This window comes from Humulus lupulus, chromosome 2 (genome assembly GCF_963169125.1).
Source record: "Humulus lupulus chromosome 2, drHumLupu1.1, whole genome shotgun sequence".
NCBI lineage: Eukaryota > Viridiplantae > Streptophyta > Magnoliopsida > Rosales > Cannabaceae > Humulus > Humulus lupulus.
In genome coordinates, this window is record NC_084794.1 from 8151292 (window position 1) to 8170417 (window position 19126).

Sequence of the window (19126 nt, forward strand, 5' to 3'; positions counted from 1 at the left end):
CGATCACTGCTTTTGTTTAATTCATCAGGTTTACTATTCAAACATGGTTTGCTACTCGAAAGGAAAACGCTGAAAAGTGTAGCACGACTCTATCACCAGTTATGGAGGGGGACTTGTCATGTCAATTTGAGAAATCTCGGTTCTTAAGCGTCGACAGAGCTGGACCTTATACATTTAATGTCCACCCCGGAGGAACAGTTCAGAGCAGTAGTATAGTTGATTTGGAGGCACGAACATGCAGTTGCAGCCTATTCCAATTCATGAAGATTCCTTGTCCACATGCATGTGCTGCTGCTCAAGAACGAAATATTAGCATGTACGCATTGTGCTCTCAATATTACACAAGAGAGAGTTGGAAGAGCACATATGAGGGGACAATTATGCCAGTTGGTGATGAGGATGATTGGGAATTGCCTGAAGACATTAAGAACATCCAAGTTGGAGTACCGATTGAGAAGAAACCTGTAGGCCGACCGAAGAAGCAAAAGGTCGGACGAATTAGGAAAAATCGATATCCTTCTAATGGAGACAAGGTTGTGATACAACGATGTTGTAGCAAGTGTGGTGGTAAAGGGCACAACAAAGCGTCTTGCAAGTACCGAGGTTAAATTGTTTTGTTTGTATTCTAGTTGACCTATTATGTTTTATTTCTGCTTGAACTAGTAATATTTGTTATGTGCTGGATTTTGCAGGTTTTTTTTCTGTTTTTTTCTCCATTATGAAACTCTTAAATATGTAATAATCTAGTGTGTTATACCCAGATTTCGAGCCATGGTAAATGTGACCTCGAAAGTTGGATTCACAACAAATGATCTCGTAAGGATTAGAGTATGCTCCAGGGTTGTATATCGAGCCTGCAAAGTACGATATATGACCTCGAATATGGTGACCTCGAAACGATCGCGACATCGGAAGGTAGCTCCGAGAACACCTTCATCTTCAGGGACGACTTCGGATCAGGGGTCGCGAGCTCGATGAACGTGCGATCTCGAAAGCCACGTGAACTCGAGAGATATCTTCAGCTCGACAGATGACGGGAAACCTGGGAAGCTAAAGCCTTAGAGATACGCGATAACCATCCTGAATATCTACAAGTATTATAAATATGAGATGTAATCCTCATTCATTAATGTAAATCCCCTGGAATCGTGGGATATTATTTGATCAGTTATGCGTTTCCTGGTCTTCAGGGACGTTTCCTTTTATATCTGATTATAGGCATTTAAAACCATTTATTTTATTTACACAAAAAGAGTAACTACCCAAAATATGTGGGATAGTATTCTGCAGCATTCTCTATAAATAGAGAGGCCATGCACCATTGTAAAGGACCGAAATTCTGATCCTTGAGAGAAAACTCTGAAGAATTCATGCTTAAGAATTTTCAGAGATAATCTTGAGTTTAATAACAGAGACTCGTGGACTAGGCAGATTTAACTGCTGAACCACATAAAAATCGTGTGTTTGATCTATTTTATTGTATTTGGCCATTATCTATTGTTGTTTTTGTGCTCTTCTTTCACTGTTTGACGAAAAACGGCGTCAACAGTTTGGTGCTTTCGTTGAGAGCCTTAAGCATTCATCCCTGAGAGATTCATGGCCACGAACAATCAAAACACGCCTGATGAAAGTTACCCAAGGCGTCCTGGAAAACAACCAATGGAGAACCCGGATGCTGAGGAGAGAAGTGGGTCTTCTGATTCTCGGGGACCACCGCCTCCACCAAGGGATGAGGACATGTACTACAATCCAGAGCGTTACGTTCCTATTGTAGAACTGGAAAACCGGTAGTTGAAACAGCTGTTGGCAGAGGCCAACAAACGGAATGAGGAGCTGATTAGGATTGCCGCAGAGGCGCAGGTGGCTCAGCCCCCACCTCCGCGCGAAAACCAAGTCCCTCCTCCAAGGGACGTGCATGTTCCTCCCCGGAGGCCCCGTGGGCGTCCACGAAAGGATGCTGCCACAAGGAGGCCGACTCAACCTTTGGCGCCAGCAGAGCCATCTGCTCCTCCTAGGCCCCAGAGGAGTACCCGAGCTCGGGTTCCGCCTAACCCACCTGTGGAAGTGCCTGCAGGAACTGAGAATAACCGAGCCCCTGCAGAGGCTCGGACTCAGGTACCTGGGAGTGCACCGAATGCAACTAACCCATCTCGGGAAAATTCTGGCCCCTCTAGGCCACGACAAGGGCGACAGCCGCCGTCGCCTATACGGTTCCCTCCGTCTCCCATAAGATATCCTTCACCTCCCCGCAGAAACGCTCAACCTGTTCGAGATCAGGATCAAGGGCGTACAAGGGAAAGACAAGGAAACAGGGAGACATTCCAGGAGCGGAGAGGCGCACCATCTGAGAAAAGTCAGACGTCTCGGTCTCGCACTGCGGAGACGAGGCGACATGGGAAGAATACATCACGAAATGACTGATCAATGAGTTTCACCAGTGACGAGTCCGGAGAGACTAGGTCCGTCAGTAAACACGACCGAGGTCGTAAAAATACTGGAAATCGCAAGAATCGTCATGACCTGCGAAGTCATCTAAACCAGAGTAGGGGGAAGGAAGATCAGACAAACCCGGACCTGAGGGATCGCTTGAATAGGCGGAGAGATCCCTCACGGAGACGCGAGCCTGGAATCATGATCAATGACAGTCAATTCCAGGCAACACCTCCTACTGACCCAGTCCAAGCAAGGATCGATCAGCTCGAAAAAGCCTTTAGGCTTTTAAAGAATGAACGAGGAAATGGTCCATATGAGGACTCTGATGAGGAGCTCGAGCCGTTTGCTCCACATATTTCCAACACCCAATTTCCTCAAGGATTCCGGATTCCTCACGTCCCAGCGTTTGAAGGAAAAACTGACCCATGTAGTCACCTGAGTACATTCAACACTATTATGAGAGCTAGTAACATGGGTTACGAGCTCAGATGCATGTTGTTTCCAACATCATTGGCAGGACCTGCCAAAAGTTGGTTCAAAAAGTACAAGAAACACTCAATAACTTCATGGGAGCAGTTGTCTAGAGACTTCAAGAAGCAGTTCCGAGCTATGGTGGGAGTCAGGCCAGAGGCATCCACTCTGACTAACGTCCGACAACAGCCAGGCGAAACACTGAAAAGCTACCTGACAAGATTTAATCTAGAGGTCGCCCGAGCTCGAGATGTGGATGACAGTGGGCACCTTATGGCTATTCGAGCTGGTGTTTTACCCGGAAGTGCCCTTTGGGATGACATGCAAGGGAAACCGGTGAGGTCAATAACCGAGTTTAACAGACGAGCGCAGAGGTTTGTCAATGTAGAGGAGGCGAGGTCAACGCTCAAGGCGACCTTGCAGACCGAAACTACAACGGTAAACATTAACTCCGCCTCAACCTCGGCTGACCCAGCAGCTCCACAGCCTACCTCGGAGAATCCCTCCAAGTGGAAAAAGAGCGAGGGAAATAACCCCGAAGCTGAGGGAGGAAAGAAAAAGAAAGGAGAGAGGTATTTCTCCGTGTATAAAGTACACACCGAGCTCAACGAGTCTCGAAAAAACATATACCTGGCTAATGAAAACCAGGTTCCCTTCAGGCGTCCGAACCCAATGAGAAATCAAAAATCCAAGAGGGATTCCAGTAAGTATTGCCGGTTCCACAGAGACACCGGACACACAACTGATGAATGTCGACAGCTGAAGGACGAGATCGAAGGGTTGATCTCGAGAGGTTATTTCCGGCAGTATGTCAAAAACCAGAGTACTGGACAGACTACTGCGAGCCAGAGAGTAGCCGCGCCTTCGACGGCACAAAATAATAACTCCCGATCTCGGGAAGAAGACAGGCCCTCGCTGATAGATGGAGAGGATGTGATAACCATCTCGGGAGGGCCTCATCTCGCAGGAGGGGGCAGAAATGCTCAAAAAAGATATGTTAACGAGCTGAAGACAGGGGACGGGTCTCCGTATGAACCCGAACCTAGGGCACAGAAAACCCAGAGGATTGAAGCACAACCAATAACCTTCACTGAGGAGGACGCCTCCCATGTTCAGTTCCCTCATCATGATCCGTTGGTTATTACTCTTCAGCTTGCCAACAAAAGGGTGCGCCGAGTTCTCATAGATAACGGGAGCTCAGTCAACATTCTTTATAAAGCGACCCTCGAGAAAATGGGACTCTCCCTTCGCGACCTGAAGGCGTGTGCAACTACTTTGTACGGATTTTCAGGAGAAGGAACTGCCTGTATGGGATCCATTGAACTCCCTGTGACCTTGGGAGACTATCCGGTCTCGGTGACCAAGATAATGGAGTTCGTGGTAGTAGAGTTACCATCTGCCTACAATGTACTGCTCGGGAGACCCGCCCTGGTCGGGCTGGGGGCAGTTTCATCTGTGAGGCATCTGGCCCTTAAGTTCCCAACTCCAAGCGGGGTCGGGACATTAAAAGGAGATCAATTGGCAGGAAGGGAATGCTATAGCATTTCTTTGAGGGGAAAGAAACAAACGAGCGCTCAAACACTCGCTATCATACAAAATAAAGACGGAACAGTCTTAGAAATTGACGAGGAGATCAATCCGAGGATTGAGGAGAAAGTCGACCTCGAACCTTTAGAGGAGCTCGAAGAAATTCAGCTCGAGGAAGCTGATCCCTCGAAGAAGGTGAAGGTCGGAAAGCACCTCCAAGACGAGGCAAAATAGCAATTAATTTGCTTTCTGAAGAAAAACCAGGATGTCTTCGCATGGTCACACTCAGACATGGTGGGGATAAGCCCGAATGTAGTGAGCCACACATTGAACATAGATAAAAGCTTTCCCCCGAAGCGACAAAAACAAAGACAGCTGGACGAAGACAGAAAGAAAGCATTAAAGGAGGAAGTTGACAGGTTAAAAGCAAACCATTTCATTAGGGATGCCTTTTACCCTGACTGGGTAGCCAATCCAGTGTTGGTCCCAAAGCCCAATGGGACGTGGAGAACCTGTATTGACTACTCAGATCTCAACAAAGCTTGCCCAAAAGATTGTTTTCCGCTGCCAAGGATTGACCAGCTCGTGGACGCCACGGCGGGGCATGGCCTGATGTCATTCATGGATGCCTATTCTAGATATAACCAGATTCCCATGCATGCCCCCGACCAAGAACATACGAGCTTCATCACAGATAAAGGGCTCTACTGCTATAATGTCATGCCATTCGGACTTAAGAATGCTGGAGCCACGTACCAGCGGCTCGTAAACATGATGTTTTCAGAGCAGATAGGGAACAACATGGAGGTTTATGTTGATGACATGCTTGTCAAGTCTCAACTTAACAAGAACCATGTTGATGACCTTGAAGAGTGCTTTGGCGTGCTCAGGAAATACAACATGAAGCTAAATCCTCAGAAGTGCACTTTTGGGGTATCTTCGGGAAAATTTCTGGGTTTTATTATAAACTCTCGTGGAATCAAGGCTAACCCCGACAAGATCAAGGCCCTGATTGACATGCCTTCACCTCAGAAGCACAAAGATGTTCAAAGCTTAACCGGCAGGATGGCAGCCCTAAGCAGATTCATTTCGAAGTCAACGGATCGTGGCCTTCCATTCTTCAACTTATTGAGAGGAAGTAAGAAGTTTGACTGGATAGAGGAGTGCAAGCTGGCCTTTCAGGAGCTCAAAAAACACCTAGCTGAACCACCCGTCCTGTCAAAGCCTGAGACAGGAGAAGTATTGTACCTATACCTCTCAACCACCGAACACGCGATAAGCGCGGTGCTCATTCGAGAAGAAGAAAAAGTGCAAAAACCCGTCTACTACATCAGTAAAAGATTACTGGGGGCAGAGTCAAGGTATCCATTGATGGAAAAACTCGCCCTCAGTCTAATCCATTCATCTCGTAAGCTCCGCCCCTATTTTCAGGCACATCCCATCCATGTACTGACAGATCAACCACTTAGGCAGGTCTTGTCTAATCCAGAGGCTTCAGGTCGACTTCTTAAATGGGCTGTTGAGCTCGGACAGTTCGAGATCACCTACCATCCAAGAACGACCATTAAGGCACAGGCATTGGCGGACTTTATAGTGGAATGTACTGGTATAGCCGACGACGAAGTAATAACCACGGCCCACGAGCTGTGGAAACTTTACGTCGATGGCTCGTCAAATGAAAATGGAGCAGGGGCAAGGGTTATTCTGATCACCCCCGCAGGGAACAAATTTCACTCCGCTTTGAGATTCGGCTTTAAAGCATCGAATAATGAGGCCGAGTACGAGGCTCTACTTGCGGGACTACGAATAGCAAAGGAGCTCAAGGCTAAAGCCATTCATTGCTACAGTGACTCCCAGCTCGTGGTTAATCAAATCTTGGGAGAATACCAGGCTCGCGGCACAAGAATGGCAGCTTATCTGGAGAAGGCAAAATCTGCATTGGAGTATTTCAAATTTTATGCAATCGAACAGGTTCCCCGAGAACGAAACTCAAATGCAGATGCCTTAGCTCGACTCGCCACCTCCGTCGAAAATGAAGAGCTGAATGTTGTACCCATAGAACACCTGTTAACACCCAGCATTAATGAGCCAGATGAGGAAGATGTGTACATGATCGAGACGGAGCCGACCTGGATGAGTCCGATAGTTGACTATCTCGAGAATGGAATTCTTCCAAAAGATCGAAATCAGGCTCGAAAGTTGATGTATCAACTCCCTCGTTACACCATTTTGGACGGAAAGCTATACAGAAGAGGATATTCCATGCCGCTGCTCAGATGTGTAACCCCTCCCGAAGCAAATAAGATCATTAAAGAAATTCATGAAGGGTTCTGCGGAGACCACACCGGGGGGCATAGCCTGTCCAAGAAGATCATACGACAAGGATATTTCTGGCCAACCATTAAAACAAATTCTTTCGAGTATGTGAAGAAGTGCGACAAATGCCAGAGATTCACCACGATACCCCGAGCTCCACCATCCGAACTGACCATGTTGACATCCCCATGGCCTTTTGCAGTATGGGGCATCGACCTCATAGGCTCTCTCCCGACCGGCAAAGGCGGAGTAAAATATGCTGTAGTCGCCGTTGATTACTTCACGAAATGGATGGAGGCTGAACCATTAGCGACCATAACTTCGAAAAAGATCCTTGATTTCGTGGTAAAGAACATTGTATGCCGATACGGAGTGCCGAGAAAAATCGTAACCCAGTTCGATTGCGACTTGTTCACCAGCTTTTGCGAAAAGAACGGCATAATAAAAAGTTTTTCATCTGTGGCTCACCCTCAAGCGAATGGTCAGGTCGAGGCCATTAACAAAACTCTCAAGAGTTCTCTGAAGAAAAAGTTGGAAGAAGCAAAGGGACGATGGCCTGAGGAATTACCCCAAGTCTTTTGGGGGTATAGGACCATAGCGCGGACCTCAACAGGGCATACCCCGTTCTCTTTAGCATACGGATGCGAGGCAATGTTTCCCATCGAGGTCGAAATCCCAACGATTCGAACTCAGATTTACGACCAAAGTTCCAATCACATTCAGCTCGAAGAAACCCTAGACTTGATTGAAGAAAAAAGAGAAGAGGCTCAGCTGAGGAATGCTGCTTACCAGCAGCGAACTACAAGATATTTCAATAAGAGGGTTCGAGATCGAAAGTTCGGAATGGGAGATCTGGTCTTGAGACGCGTATTCTTGGCAACCCGAGATCTAGCAGTTGGAGTGCTCGAGCCGAACTGGGAAGGACCATACCAGATAGAGTCAGTCATTATAGCGCTCTGGTTACCCCAGAACAGTTACGGTGAACGGTGAACCGGAAATTTGACCCGCTACCCGAGTCCTTTGGTTAAAAACGTGATCTAAGTGTTATTATCAGGTTAAGGTGAAAACCAGTAAAAAGGAAAGGGTACGTTTCATTAAGTAAATAAACTGCTCATGAGCCTTTCAAAATGTTTACAAGTAGTTCGTAATACAAAAGAGTCGCTACAGTTTCAAATTTACAATCCCCGCCGGCCTAAGCGGCAAAAATAGGGTAAACCCCTAGTCCCTCTGAGAACTCCTTGACCGTGGCGGTCAAGCGGCCCTGTATGTACATCACATTGCCCAAGCTCTTCACTCAAGGCTGGTCAAGCTTTTCCTTTCCTTTACCTGCACCACGTAGCACCCATGAGCCAAGGCCCAGCAAGAAAACACAATAAAACATGATATAATATCAACAACAATCATAATAACCATTCAGGACTATCAGTCTGGCAAATAGGTGACAATAGCCAAAAGTCACAATAATGAGCATCGCTCCTTCTAGCCATGTGACGATAGGGTCACCAGGGCATAGCTGATAGGTGATTTCTTTCATAAGCATGTTCAGGACAGGTGCATGGTGATTGGTCACCAACATAACCTTCCTCACGACTCTAGGGTCGAAACTATGGACAACGTCCCTTAGCCACGTGACAAACGGTCACTGGGGTCATATACCTTGGCTACAGTCATCTGGTCGTAGACCAGACAAGCGCTTATAATTTCATCGACCTTAGGGCCGGTCCCGCATTAATGCCATAGAACCATTCAATGCGTGATCATCAACTTTAGAGTCGGTCCCTGACTAGTCAGTGTCTTAAACAGGTAATCGGTGTTCACTAGCATTTGATATGCAATTCATGTCCACATATATCAACCAACATGCCTCAATGTCAAACCATGCATGTCATATACCTGTACAGGGTGCAACTGTATTCATACACTGTTTTCTTACCTCAAGTTCGAGCGAGAAGTATGATAAAGACGACCCCTGAGAATGATCGGTCTTTTAGTTCCTTAGCGGTTACCTAATCACAACCAATTATAACCTCCATTAATGAGAATCCACAATAATAGGGTCTTAACCTAAGCACCACCCTCGGGACCTTGAAACATGCCCACACGGTGAGTAGATTCGATCCCGGGCCTTAAGGATTGAAACCCCAAGTCAAAAACCCTCAAAAACACTCAAAACGGGGTTTGGAAGGAACAGGGTAGCGCTACAGCGCTCAACCCCTAGCGCCACAGCGCTCTACACAGAACCTCCCAAGCACCAGAAAGCCTCCTGAGGAGCACTATAGCGCCCTAGGGTGGGCGCTGTAGCGCTACCTCCAGCCCAAAACATCCCTGAACCGACTTTCTTCATCTCTTTCGTTTCTAACTCGATCTCCAAGCTTCCAAAGCCTATTCTTGATGCCAAATAAACCCAAAAACCATCCCAACACATCCCAAACACCACAAGCATGGGAACCCTAGCCAAAACTCCCAACAAAACCATGAATTCATCCTAGTAAACTCAGCTGCAAAACAAAACTAAAACAGAGCAAACCAGAGAAAACCATGGTTAGAAACTTACCCAAAGCTTGGCTTGTGATGGTCTTCAATGGTGGAACACACTCCCAATCTCCCAAGGCTTACTTCCCAAGCTTGAATCCTCAAAATTGGTTCAAAAACCACAAAGAACAGTGAGGAGAAGAAGGTACGGGAGAACTCTAAAGCATACTCTGTTTTCCATCACCTTTCTCAGCTATCAAGTGTTATATCTATCCTAGGGGTGAAATGTCCATTTTACCCCTGGGTCATTTAATACTTTCTAAAGGCTCCCAAGGGCATTTTTGGTACTTCCCTCCTAACTCGTTAATCATAATTAACGCTCCCCAATTCCCGCTATTCTCAATAATCATAAACACCAATAATTCACATCCCGTTACCCTTTATCTCCCGGTAACACTCTAATCATCAAAATCACCCCGAGACTCAACCCAAGTCCCGACACTTAAACCTGTTGTGACTAAACCGCTAATCAATATTCTACGATCGTCTCATGTCGAAAAGCTCGAACCAACCCACATCATAATGTGGTCTCAACACATCACATCGAAATGCATACAACTAACATTATATTATAATATAATTCTCATAAACATGCATAAACACATTTAATGGCGTAATTAAGCAATTATGGCCCTCCCGGCCTACAAATCCAGCCGCTAAACCACATTAGGGAATCCGGGGCATTACAGTCATCCGACCTGGCGTATACAAACTCGCGAGATTGGACGGAAGCCTAGTACCCCGAGCATGGAATGGCGAACACCTTAGACCTTACTATCAATAGTGTAGGAAGCGTGTTGCCTGTAACCATGATTTTCTATCTGTATTAGCTTGTCTGTTTTTGGATTCCATCAAATAAAAGATCTATTTTGTTCAATATGTAATCTCTTTTTGTTTTTTATTTTTGCAATCTCTCTTAATTTAATAACCTATGGTCAAACCCATAGGATATTAAGGGGGCATCATTGGTATACATACCATTAGCTTGAAAATTAAAAAATAAAATATATATATATATCAAGTATTTGGATATAACCAAGTACGCGAGCTTAGATAGTTCGGACATAACCGAGTTGTCAAAAACATATAAAGTATTTGGATATAACCAAGTACGCGAGCTTAGATAGTTCGGACATAACCGAGTTATAAAAAAGTATTTGGATATAACTAAATGCGCGAGCTTAGATAGTTCGGACAAAACCGAAAAACCTAAAACGTTTGGAGTTAACCAGATGTGAAAACTTAACAGGTTTGGAACAAACCAGCTAAAAAACTAATCGATGATGAGTAGGAACCTAAACCTATTTCGAGACAAGTTGAGATCGAGGCTGGAATATCTTAAAGAAAATAGTTTCGAACTCTCAACCTCGGAGCAAAAACTGAGGATGAGGAAAAGTGACTAAGCAAAAAGATATAACCAAATCACTCACATTACATACCATATAAGTACTTTAGGGTTCATGGTTAAAGTAATATCCGACCTTGATAAACAACGAGGTCGGAAACGGATAATTCGAACAAACTATGCATGAATGCATCGAGTTTCGAGCCTAAAATCCAAACTATGTTTGTATGAATAAATAAAAATAACTGATTCATCAACATATAATGTGCAAAATATTTCGAGCCAAGAAATGTAAAGCATGTAAAAGAATAGTTAAAGAAATTGTATCAGCCCCGTGGGCATAAGTTAAAATAATTACAAAATAGGGGGACGCAGCCCCAATAAATGATCTTCCCGAGATCAGATTCAAGGAAGAGGAGTCTCCTTGGCCGTGTTAGCATCAGTAGCCCCGGACCCCTCAGGACGAATAGCATGACTATCCTCCTGAGCTCCCTCCGAAACGGTGTCCGGAGCAGCCTTCTCCTTCTCAAGCTGTTCAGCCTCTTCCTTCTCGAGCCGAGCATTCCACCGTTCAAGAAGCGGCGCCTCGTGCGGACCTAAGAAGCTGGTGTCCAGATCCTCATTGTAGGCCCACATTCGGTACATAGCAGAATCAACTGCTTGTTCTTTCTTCTCTTTGTATTCAGCAAGGAGGCGAGTTTTTTCATCCTCCATGATCTCGAAAGTGGAGGCCTTGTCCTCTTCAAGCTTCTTATTGGTCTCCCGAAGCTGGGTATTCTCTTTCTTTTGCTCCTCGAGCTCAGCTCTCAGCTTTCCAAGCTCAGTGGCCATCCTCTCACGCTCTTTAACTCCCGCATCGAGCTTCACGTTCGCCGCCTTCAGATCATCGCTCGCCTTGAGGTGAAGATCTTTCGCCTCTTGAGCATGAATCTTGCTCGAATGGATCTCGTGGTTTAACTGATAATTGAGCTGAGCAGTGAAGGCAAGAGCCTGAAAAAGAAATAAACTACCATTAGCTCCAAGTCAGTATGATTACAAGTGGAAAAGGAAGGAGTATAGAAGAATACTTACCGCGGCGGTGTGCTCGATACTCTTCTCATAAAGAGCAGTGCAATCTCAGGTACCAGTTAAGCACTGCCACTGGGGAGCTTCGAAACTCTCATAGCTCTGGCCGATCCGGGACATGACATCCGAGATCAGCGTGGATCCGTGGGGTCCAGCAGCATTGTCCACCGCATATGCGTCCATATGGGTGGAGATTGACAGCTTCTGGACTCGGGAAGCAGAAGGCCTTTTGGAAAGCGGAGCAGAGGATGATTGACCCACCACAGGAGGTTGGGCCTCAGCCATAGCGGAGGGGTCGACCAGCGAGGTCGGCGCCACTGCCGAGGCGACGACCTGTGAAGACGGCGCCATCGTGGAAGCGCTGGCTTGGGCAGTCGACGCAACAACGGAGCTCGAAACCGGCAGAACAAGGGGAGGTGTTTTCTTGGACCTCTTGGGGCCTTTGCCCAACTGGTCAGCCTTCTGTGCCCCCGCTCTGGGGTGCTTGCTCCTCTTGGCGCCGGCGCCGTCAATGATGCTGTCAAGGTCGGAGTCCATCTTGCCTGCACAAGTCATAACACAACGCGAATAAATAAAAGAGAAGCATACAAGTTATTTCAGTATCATAGACACGGAGTGATGATAGAAGAAACCTAACTGGAACTCTCCCCCGAGCTCGAGGTTGGGGACCATGAAATTCCCCCGTCTTCAGAGGAGGCGGGGGGAGTGCCTTCCCTATAAGTAGGCGATAACCTCGAAAGGTCCCTATAATCATTGGTCCCGTGCTGCACAGCTATCCCATTCCACACCTCGTCCGTGGTGTACATGGTATTGTATTTCCCGAGCCCACTATCGAACCTATGGACACAGTCATCTACCCAACTCCATATGTAGAAGTGGTATCTATCCTGTGGGCACGAGACTAACCTATTGGGCCTGTGTTTTAGTAATGTGGGGGACCACATCCTCGAAGTAGGGAGGACTTTACCTTCATCTGAGTCCAAGCTCGAGGCTTCATCATTGGCCTCATTCCCGGACCGCGGACTCCTCAGACGAACTGGGAGTGATGGCCTCCTTTCTCTTCTCGGAGGAAGGGCGCCTGTGGGCAGTGGCACCTCCTCCCAGTGTTCATATTTTTTGCTGGACCAGTCAGAGGTTGACTGGCCCTCTCCCAACATCCCACAAGCTCGGAGCTTTCCCTCATGTAATAGGTACGAGAGAGACCTCCTGCCATAAGGGAGTTGGAGCAAGGCCTCTCTGTGCCTCTTCATCGTTTCATTAGGGGTGGGACGTTGAAAGTTAGCTGAAAAACGAAACACATTTCAACTAAATGTGGATTTAAGAACTAAAGTCTCGAGCTCAGGAATAAAAATAACGAGAATACTTACGAATCCGCCTGAACGAATAATGTCGAGACGGGGACAGACCATCTGTCCAGAAGAAGGCCCTCTTGAAATCAGGCGGGTGGTTGGGAAGATCCCCAAAAACCTTCGTCTCTTTGGGTAGCTCGAGAGATAGTAAAAACCATCCCCTCCCCGAGCTCGGGAGAGGTTACTTTTCAAACAAAAGAGATATAAAATCTCTTGAGGTGAAGGTCCTTCCCACCCCAGCTCGTGGAACAAGGACCTCAGGGCAGACAACACCCTGTACGAATTGGTGTTGAGTTGGAACGGAGCCAACCCAACGAAATCAGTAAAGTCTTTGAAAAAAGACTTCAAGGGCAGCAGTGCTCCTGCCCTCATATGTTCTTGGCTCCATGCTGCATATTTCACTGTGGCATCACGGCCGCCAGGGGCGAAGCAGCTCCGTTCTTGACCAGTCGGAGCTCAAAACTTCAAGGTGCCTGACAAATGAAGGCCATGGAAGGCCAGTATTTCAGATATTTGGCTGGTTGTGGTAACCGTGCTCCAGTAGAGCTCGGCCTCGAACATCTCTCTCCTCGGCTGTGAGGAGGAAGGTTCCCCCATTAAGGAAAACTGGAGTTCCCCTGGATGATATGCAACAGTGACTCTTAGCGCAGGGTCGAGGGGAATTGGCCTAGGTCCTGAATTGAGCTCCGGATAGAGGGCCTCCCGAAGAACTCTTCTCTTCTTTTCAATGACCTCGTCTATCTGGCGGCGATAGTGGGCTCGAATGTCTTACTGCTCGCGTGCAAGCTCGTATTCTCTTATTCGACGTTGGTTCCGGGCGAAGAGCGATTCTGGGCTCGGAGATTTTGGCTCGTAAGGGATTGCCAGCAATGACCCCCACCGTCTTTCCAGATTCTGTGACATATAGCGAGAAAGAAAATATGGTGAGGGCCATGCATGCAAGAATCACGAGCTCGATGGAATGAGCTCGGAAATTTAGGAATGAGACACTAAATACTAAGATCCTTATTGAAGAGTCAGGGGCGTGTATTCCACGAAAAAGAAAAGGAGCGTGGATAATTTTTTGAAAATCCCGAAATTCAAGGGAAAGAAGAGTGGCGGTTAACCAGGAAAGGCGTCTTTGGGTTTCGTGCATTTATCAAGACCCACGTTTTTATCCGAAAACTTAGTGCACAAGAAACGTTGCCTAAAAATTTCAAAACCCAGAAAATGTGAACCACACTCAAACGTCAAAACTGGGTATAAACCAGAGACGAAAATCCAGAATGAAAGTCTAAAAGGCATGAAAACCTATCGGGTTAAAACTTCCTATCGTGGATGCAAACCAGTATAAACAGATACACAACAAGAACAGTTTAAATAAAAACTGGCAGAATGAAAAACAAAAATGGCATACTTATACAGTAATGGCGATTGCAGAGAGATTGTCGATTGAAGAAGAGGTTGCAGGAAAGAACTCACTGACTCGAACAGACTAGGATTCCTTTGTTTCTTTGGTCGAGAAAACATGCACAGAATAGGAACTTTGCAAAGAGGTCTCTGGGTTTGTTTTTCTTCTTTTCTTGCTTATGGCGAATGAAGGTAAAAGTGAAGAAGAAGATGAAGAGTGGGGTCTTGTATATATAGGTAGGGAAAAGGAATTAATCAGGAGCGTCGGATGAAATCCTCACTAGATTGAACGGATGGGGATCAATGACAAGAAGGCGCCGAAAAGTTGTCAGACGGACGATCGTGGACGTGTTTCCCAGGTACTCAAGTGCCTAAAGTGAGCAATACCCAGCTGACGCTTGTCCATTTTTAAGAGTGTATGACGGTACAGTTCTCAAGTAAAGTAGTTCAAAAGTTTCATTCTCTTAGGATTCGAACAAATACTTTTGAGGGGGCAAGATGTTATACCCAGATTTCGAGCCATGGTAAATGTGACCTCGAAAGTTGGATTCACAACAAATGATCTCGTAAGGATTAGAGTATGCTCCAGGGTTGTATATCGAGCCTGCAAAGTACGATATATGACCTCGAATATGGTGACCTCGAAACGATCGCGACATCGGAAGGTAGCTCCGAGAACACCTTCATCTTCAGGGACGACTTCGGATCAGGGGTCGCGAGCTCGATGAACGTGCGATCTCGAAAGCCACGTGAACTCGAGAGATATCTTCAGCTCGACAGATGACGGGAAACCTGGGAAGCTAAATCCTTAGAGATACGCGATAACCATCCTGAATATCTACAAGTATTATAAATATGAGATGTAATCCTCATTCATTAATGTAAATCCCCTGGAATCGTGGGATATTATTTGATCAGTTATGCGTTTCCTGGTCTTCAGGGACGTTTCCTTTTATATCTGATTATAGGCATTTAAAGCCATTTATTTTATTTACACAAAAAGAGTAACTACCCAAAATATGTGGGATAGTATTCTGCAGCCTTCTCTATAAATAGAGAGGCCATGCACCATTGTAAAGGACCGAAATTCTGATCCTTGAGAGAAAACTCTGAAGAATTCATGCTTAAGAATTTTCAGAGATAATCTTGAGTTTAATAACAGAGACTCGTGGACTAGGCAGATTTAACTGCTGAACCACGTAAAAATCGTGTGTTTGATCTGTTTTATTGTATTTGGCCATTATCTATTGTTGTTTTTGTGCTCTTCTTTCACTGTTTGACGAAAAACGGCGTCAACACAGTGTTGGTTCGATAGTGCACGATGCCAGTATGACAATGCACGATATCGTTTCTTGTATGATTATTTAAATGTTTCTTACAATATGGTATGACGTTGCTCGATGTAGTACGATAGTTAATGTACGACATTAGGGTACGATAATGTATGATATTGGTCCGATAATGGTACGATGGTATGGTTTCAGAACAGTTTCGTGAAATTTGTGAGCCATGTGAGGGTATGATAGAGTACGATAGTGATCGACGATAGTACGATGCAAAGATTAAGCACATTAAAATGTAGTAATTACAAAAAGAGCAATCAAAAAAATTATACAATTCAAAAAAATTAAGACCGTTCAACATAAGTTTTGGTAGAATAAGTCTACACACCACCTTTGCCTAAAAAGTTTCATATTATTGTCAGTTACATTATCAAATGGTAGTTGTAGAAGCTTATGTTCAATATGCTCAATTACGTAACATCCGCAATCGCCACTGCATTAGAAAATAAACAATAATTTAATAAAGTTTTGTAATTAAGAAATAATAATTAATATGTGATATTTAATAAAGTTCACCTGGATTTTGTTTGCGGTACGAATTCACGTGGAGTGAGTTTCCAATCGAAGGGTCTGACCTGGCTCTCTGATGCTGTCAACTGAGGCGCGAGTATAATGTCATGGTTCTCAAATAAACCGGACTGTCGCAAGACCGACGGGAAAATGGTACACCAATCAACCATCAAGCTGATCAAATCGTTTTCGGAAATTGATCCAATACTGGAGTCAAAGATGTTGAGCATCCACCCATTCAGGTCTGCCTCTACAGCTACCCAATGCAATTGGTCTTTCAAGAAGAGGGCAAAATAAATGAACTCCTTGTTCTGCCAACTCGGTAAGAACTGGACTGCATCACCCCTAACCAGGTCCAATATACTGTCATCCCAACTAAATCTAGAGTAGTCAGAACCTAGAAAAGCGTCCCACCGAGCCTTCAATGATTCGGGAAAAATTGTAAGCATAACAACACATTTCTGAGGGTATACGTTAGGATAAAATTCTAGACGCCTCCTCATGAGATGGAATGCTGCATCTAAATGCTACATTAAAGGAAAATTAAGTCAGTAACCACATTATCGTACCAAAATAAATAAACAAAAAACTATCAGACATGAATATAGTAACTATCGTACCCCAATCGTACCATAATCGTACCCCAATCGTACATGAATATAGTAACAAAATAACAACAATAAAACCTTCTATCGTACCCATATCGTGCTAATGTCGTACCATCATCGTACCTTTATGGCAAAAACTAGTATTATACACCATCGTACCCACTAGCGTCCCACTGTCGTACCATCATCGTACATTATCGTACTACCATCGTACCTATATCGTCCCACTACAAATTCTAAAATTACGATGGTAATAGTAACTACTTAACAAATTATATCGTACCCCTATCGTGCTAATGTCGTACCACCATCGTACCATTGACATATAAACAATTTATAATTTGACACTTATAATTATCGTACTACCATCGTACACCAATCGTACCTATATCGTACCACTACATATAGAAACATTTAAATAAATTTTCAACATTATTTAATTATGAAGTTATAGAAAACTTACAGAGTCAGAAAGCCATGTCCTCGGAGTATGCAATTTCAGGAACCAACCAGCATCGTGTGTCCCTGAGAAGCATTCCCTCGGATATTTATTCCCAATGGTGCCAAGCAACCACTTGTGAAAGGTCATAAGTAATTTACCATCAACAACCCTCAATGGATCCACATTCACTGCTGTCTTCGATTTCTTATTCCTTTTCCTCATTGCAGTGTACTCATCGAACCACCTAGGCCTCTTTCTTTCTCTCCTCTTCTCCGGTGCTGGTGGAGCTATGTTTAAGAATTGTACTTCAGAATCTTCAGTATCTCTGATTACAGTAATTTGCATATCCTTTGGTGTGCGAAAAATGTGATCATCTACATCATCAGGTCTGTAATCGTTAGGGAGAATGTCTTCATCTACAGGAGACTGAGGGCCTTCTTCAGTGGACTGAGGGTGTGGATCTGGAGCTGGCCTACTAAGATCTTCCATCATTGTCATCAGCTTCTGCAATTGACCCAAGATCTCGGACTGACCTTTAATAAGGGCACTTTGTTTCCCTTCAACCTTTTCCAACCTGGCCAAAATCATAGAGTAGCCTGGTTGCTCAGCTTGGGAGGAGGTGCTGGCATGAGGTGTTGATGGGGGAACCTCAGGTGCCTCAGGTTGAGGTGGTGGAACCTCCTTAAAAATATTTGCTGCTTCTGCTTGCTCAGCTAACTTTTCAGCAAGCTTTTCAGCCTGGCTCTGTAAGGCTTCCTGTGTAGGCTGTCCATCGGGACCCACCTCTAGTTCCTCTAACCCCATGTCCACATACAATGGCGCTTCATTGTCTGTAAGGGTCCTCACATACTGTTCTTCAGCAGGTCGGGCACACAGGTAGGGGTATATTGTCAACTGCCACAAAAAACAATGAATATTTAGATTGGAAAGTAAAACAATATAAAAAATAAGTAATTGTCATCGGTGAAAAATGGTACACTATCGTACCATATCGTACCCATATCATGCAATTATCGTACCCATAACATAACAATATCGTACCCGTAAGTGAGAATTACTTGCTAACTATCGTACCATCATCGTACCAATATCGTACCTCTACAACTACATTAATAAAGAATACATATCGTACCCCAATCGGACCATCATCGTACCAAATCGTACCCCTTAGCCAGTTTTCAAACAGTTGACAAAAAACCACAAAATAACCCCCAATCGTACTCAAATCGTACCCTATCGTATTCCTATTGTGCAGTACCCATAAAATTGCATATCTAGAAAAAAATATAGAACATTCAAAAGTAAAGTAAAAGCTCACCTTTTTGGCAAACAATTTAATAAGTTGCTCTTTGTGTATCTCTACTTTCTCCTTGCTCTGCCAGTTGATCATTCTTGGAATGCCTTGGCCCAATCTCACAGCATAATCTTGACCCAACTCAATGATGGACTCAAAAGCCCAATACTGCAATGCTGCAGCATACCCATAAATAGAGTACTTGGCCTCCTTCTGAGTCTTTCCTTTCTCAATCTTCTTCTGTAAATGCTTCTTCATTTCAACAAAGTCTTTTTGACAAGTTTGTAACAACTTCTGGTATGATATCTTCCCCCACAGGTACTGGACAAAGAAGTCAACGTCGTCTACCATCTTCAGCATGTCAGTCCAAACCATCAACTTCTCCTCACGACCTCTCAAAACACCCTTAACTAATAAGCACAAACCCATCTTGTACACATCATCAACTATTTGACAACTCTCAAAAGTTCTGCGCAGTTGCCCTATGCTCACTGGGGAATGA

At 44.9% G+C, this 19126-nt stretch overlaps 1 protein-coding gene across 1 annotated transcript; it reads right to left on the reverse strand.

Moving 5' to 3' along the window:
• Positions 1-15963: 15963 nt before the first annotated feature.
• On the reverse strand, positions 15964-17322 carry LOC133815814 (uncharacterized). Its single transcript, XM_062248607.1, has 2 exons — positions 16287-17322; positions 15964-16203 (listed from the first exon to the last, which is right to left on the reverse strand). Exons 1-2 carry the CDS (start codon positions 16781-16783, stop codon positions 16065-16067), a joined length of 636 nt encoding a protein of 211 aa, XP_062104591.1. The 5' UTR covers positions 16784-17322; the 3' UTR covers positions 15964-16064.
• Positions 17323-19126: the final 1804 nt, after the last annotated feature.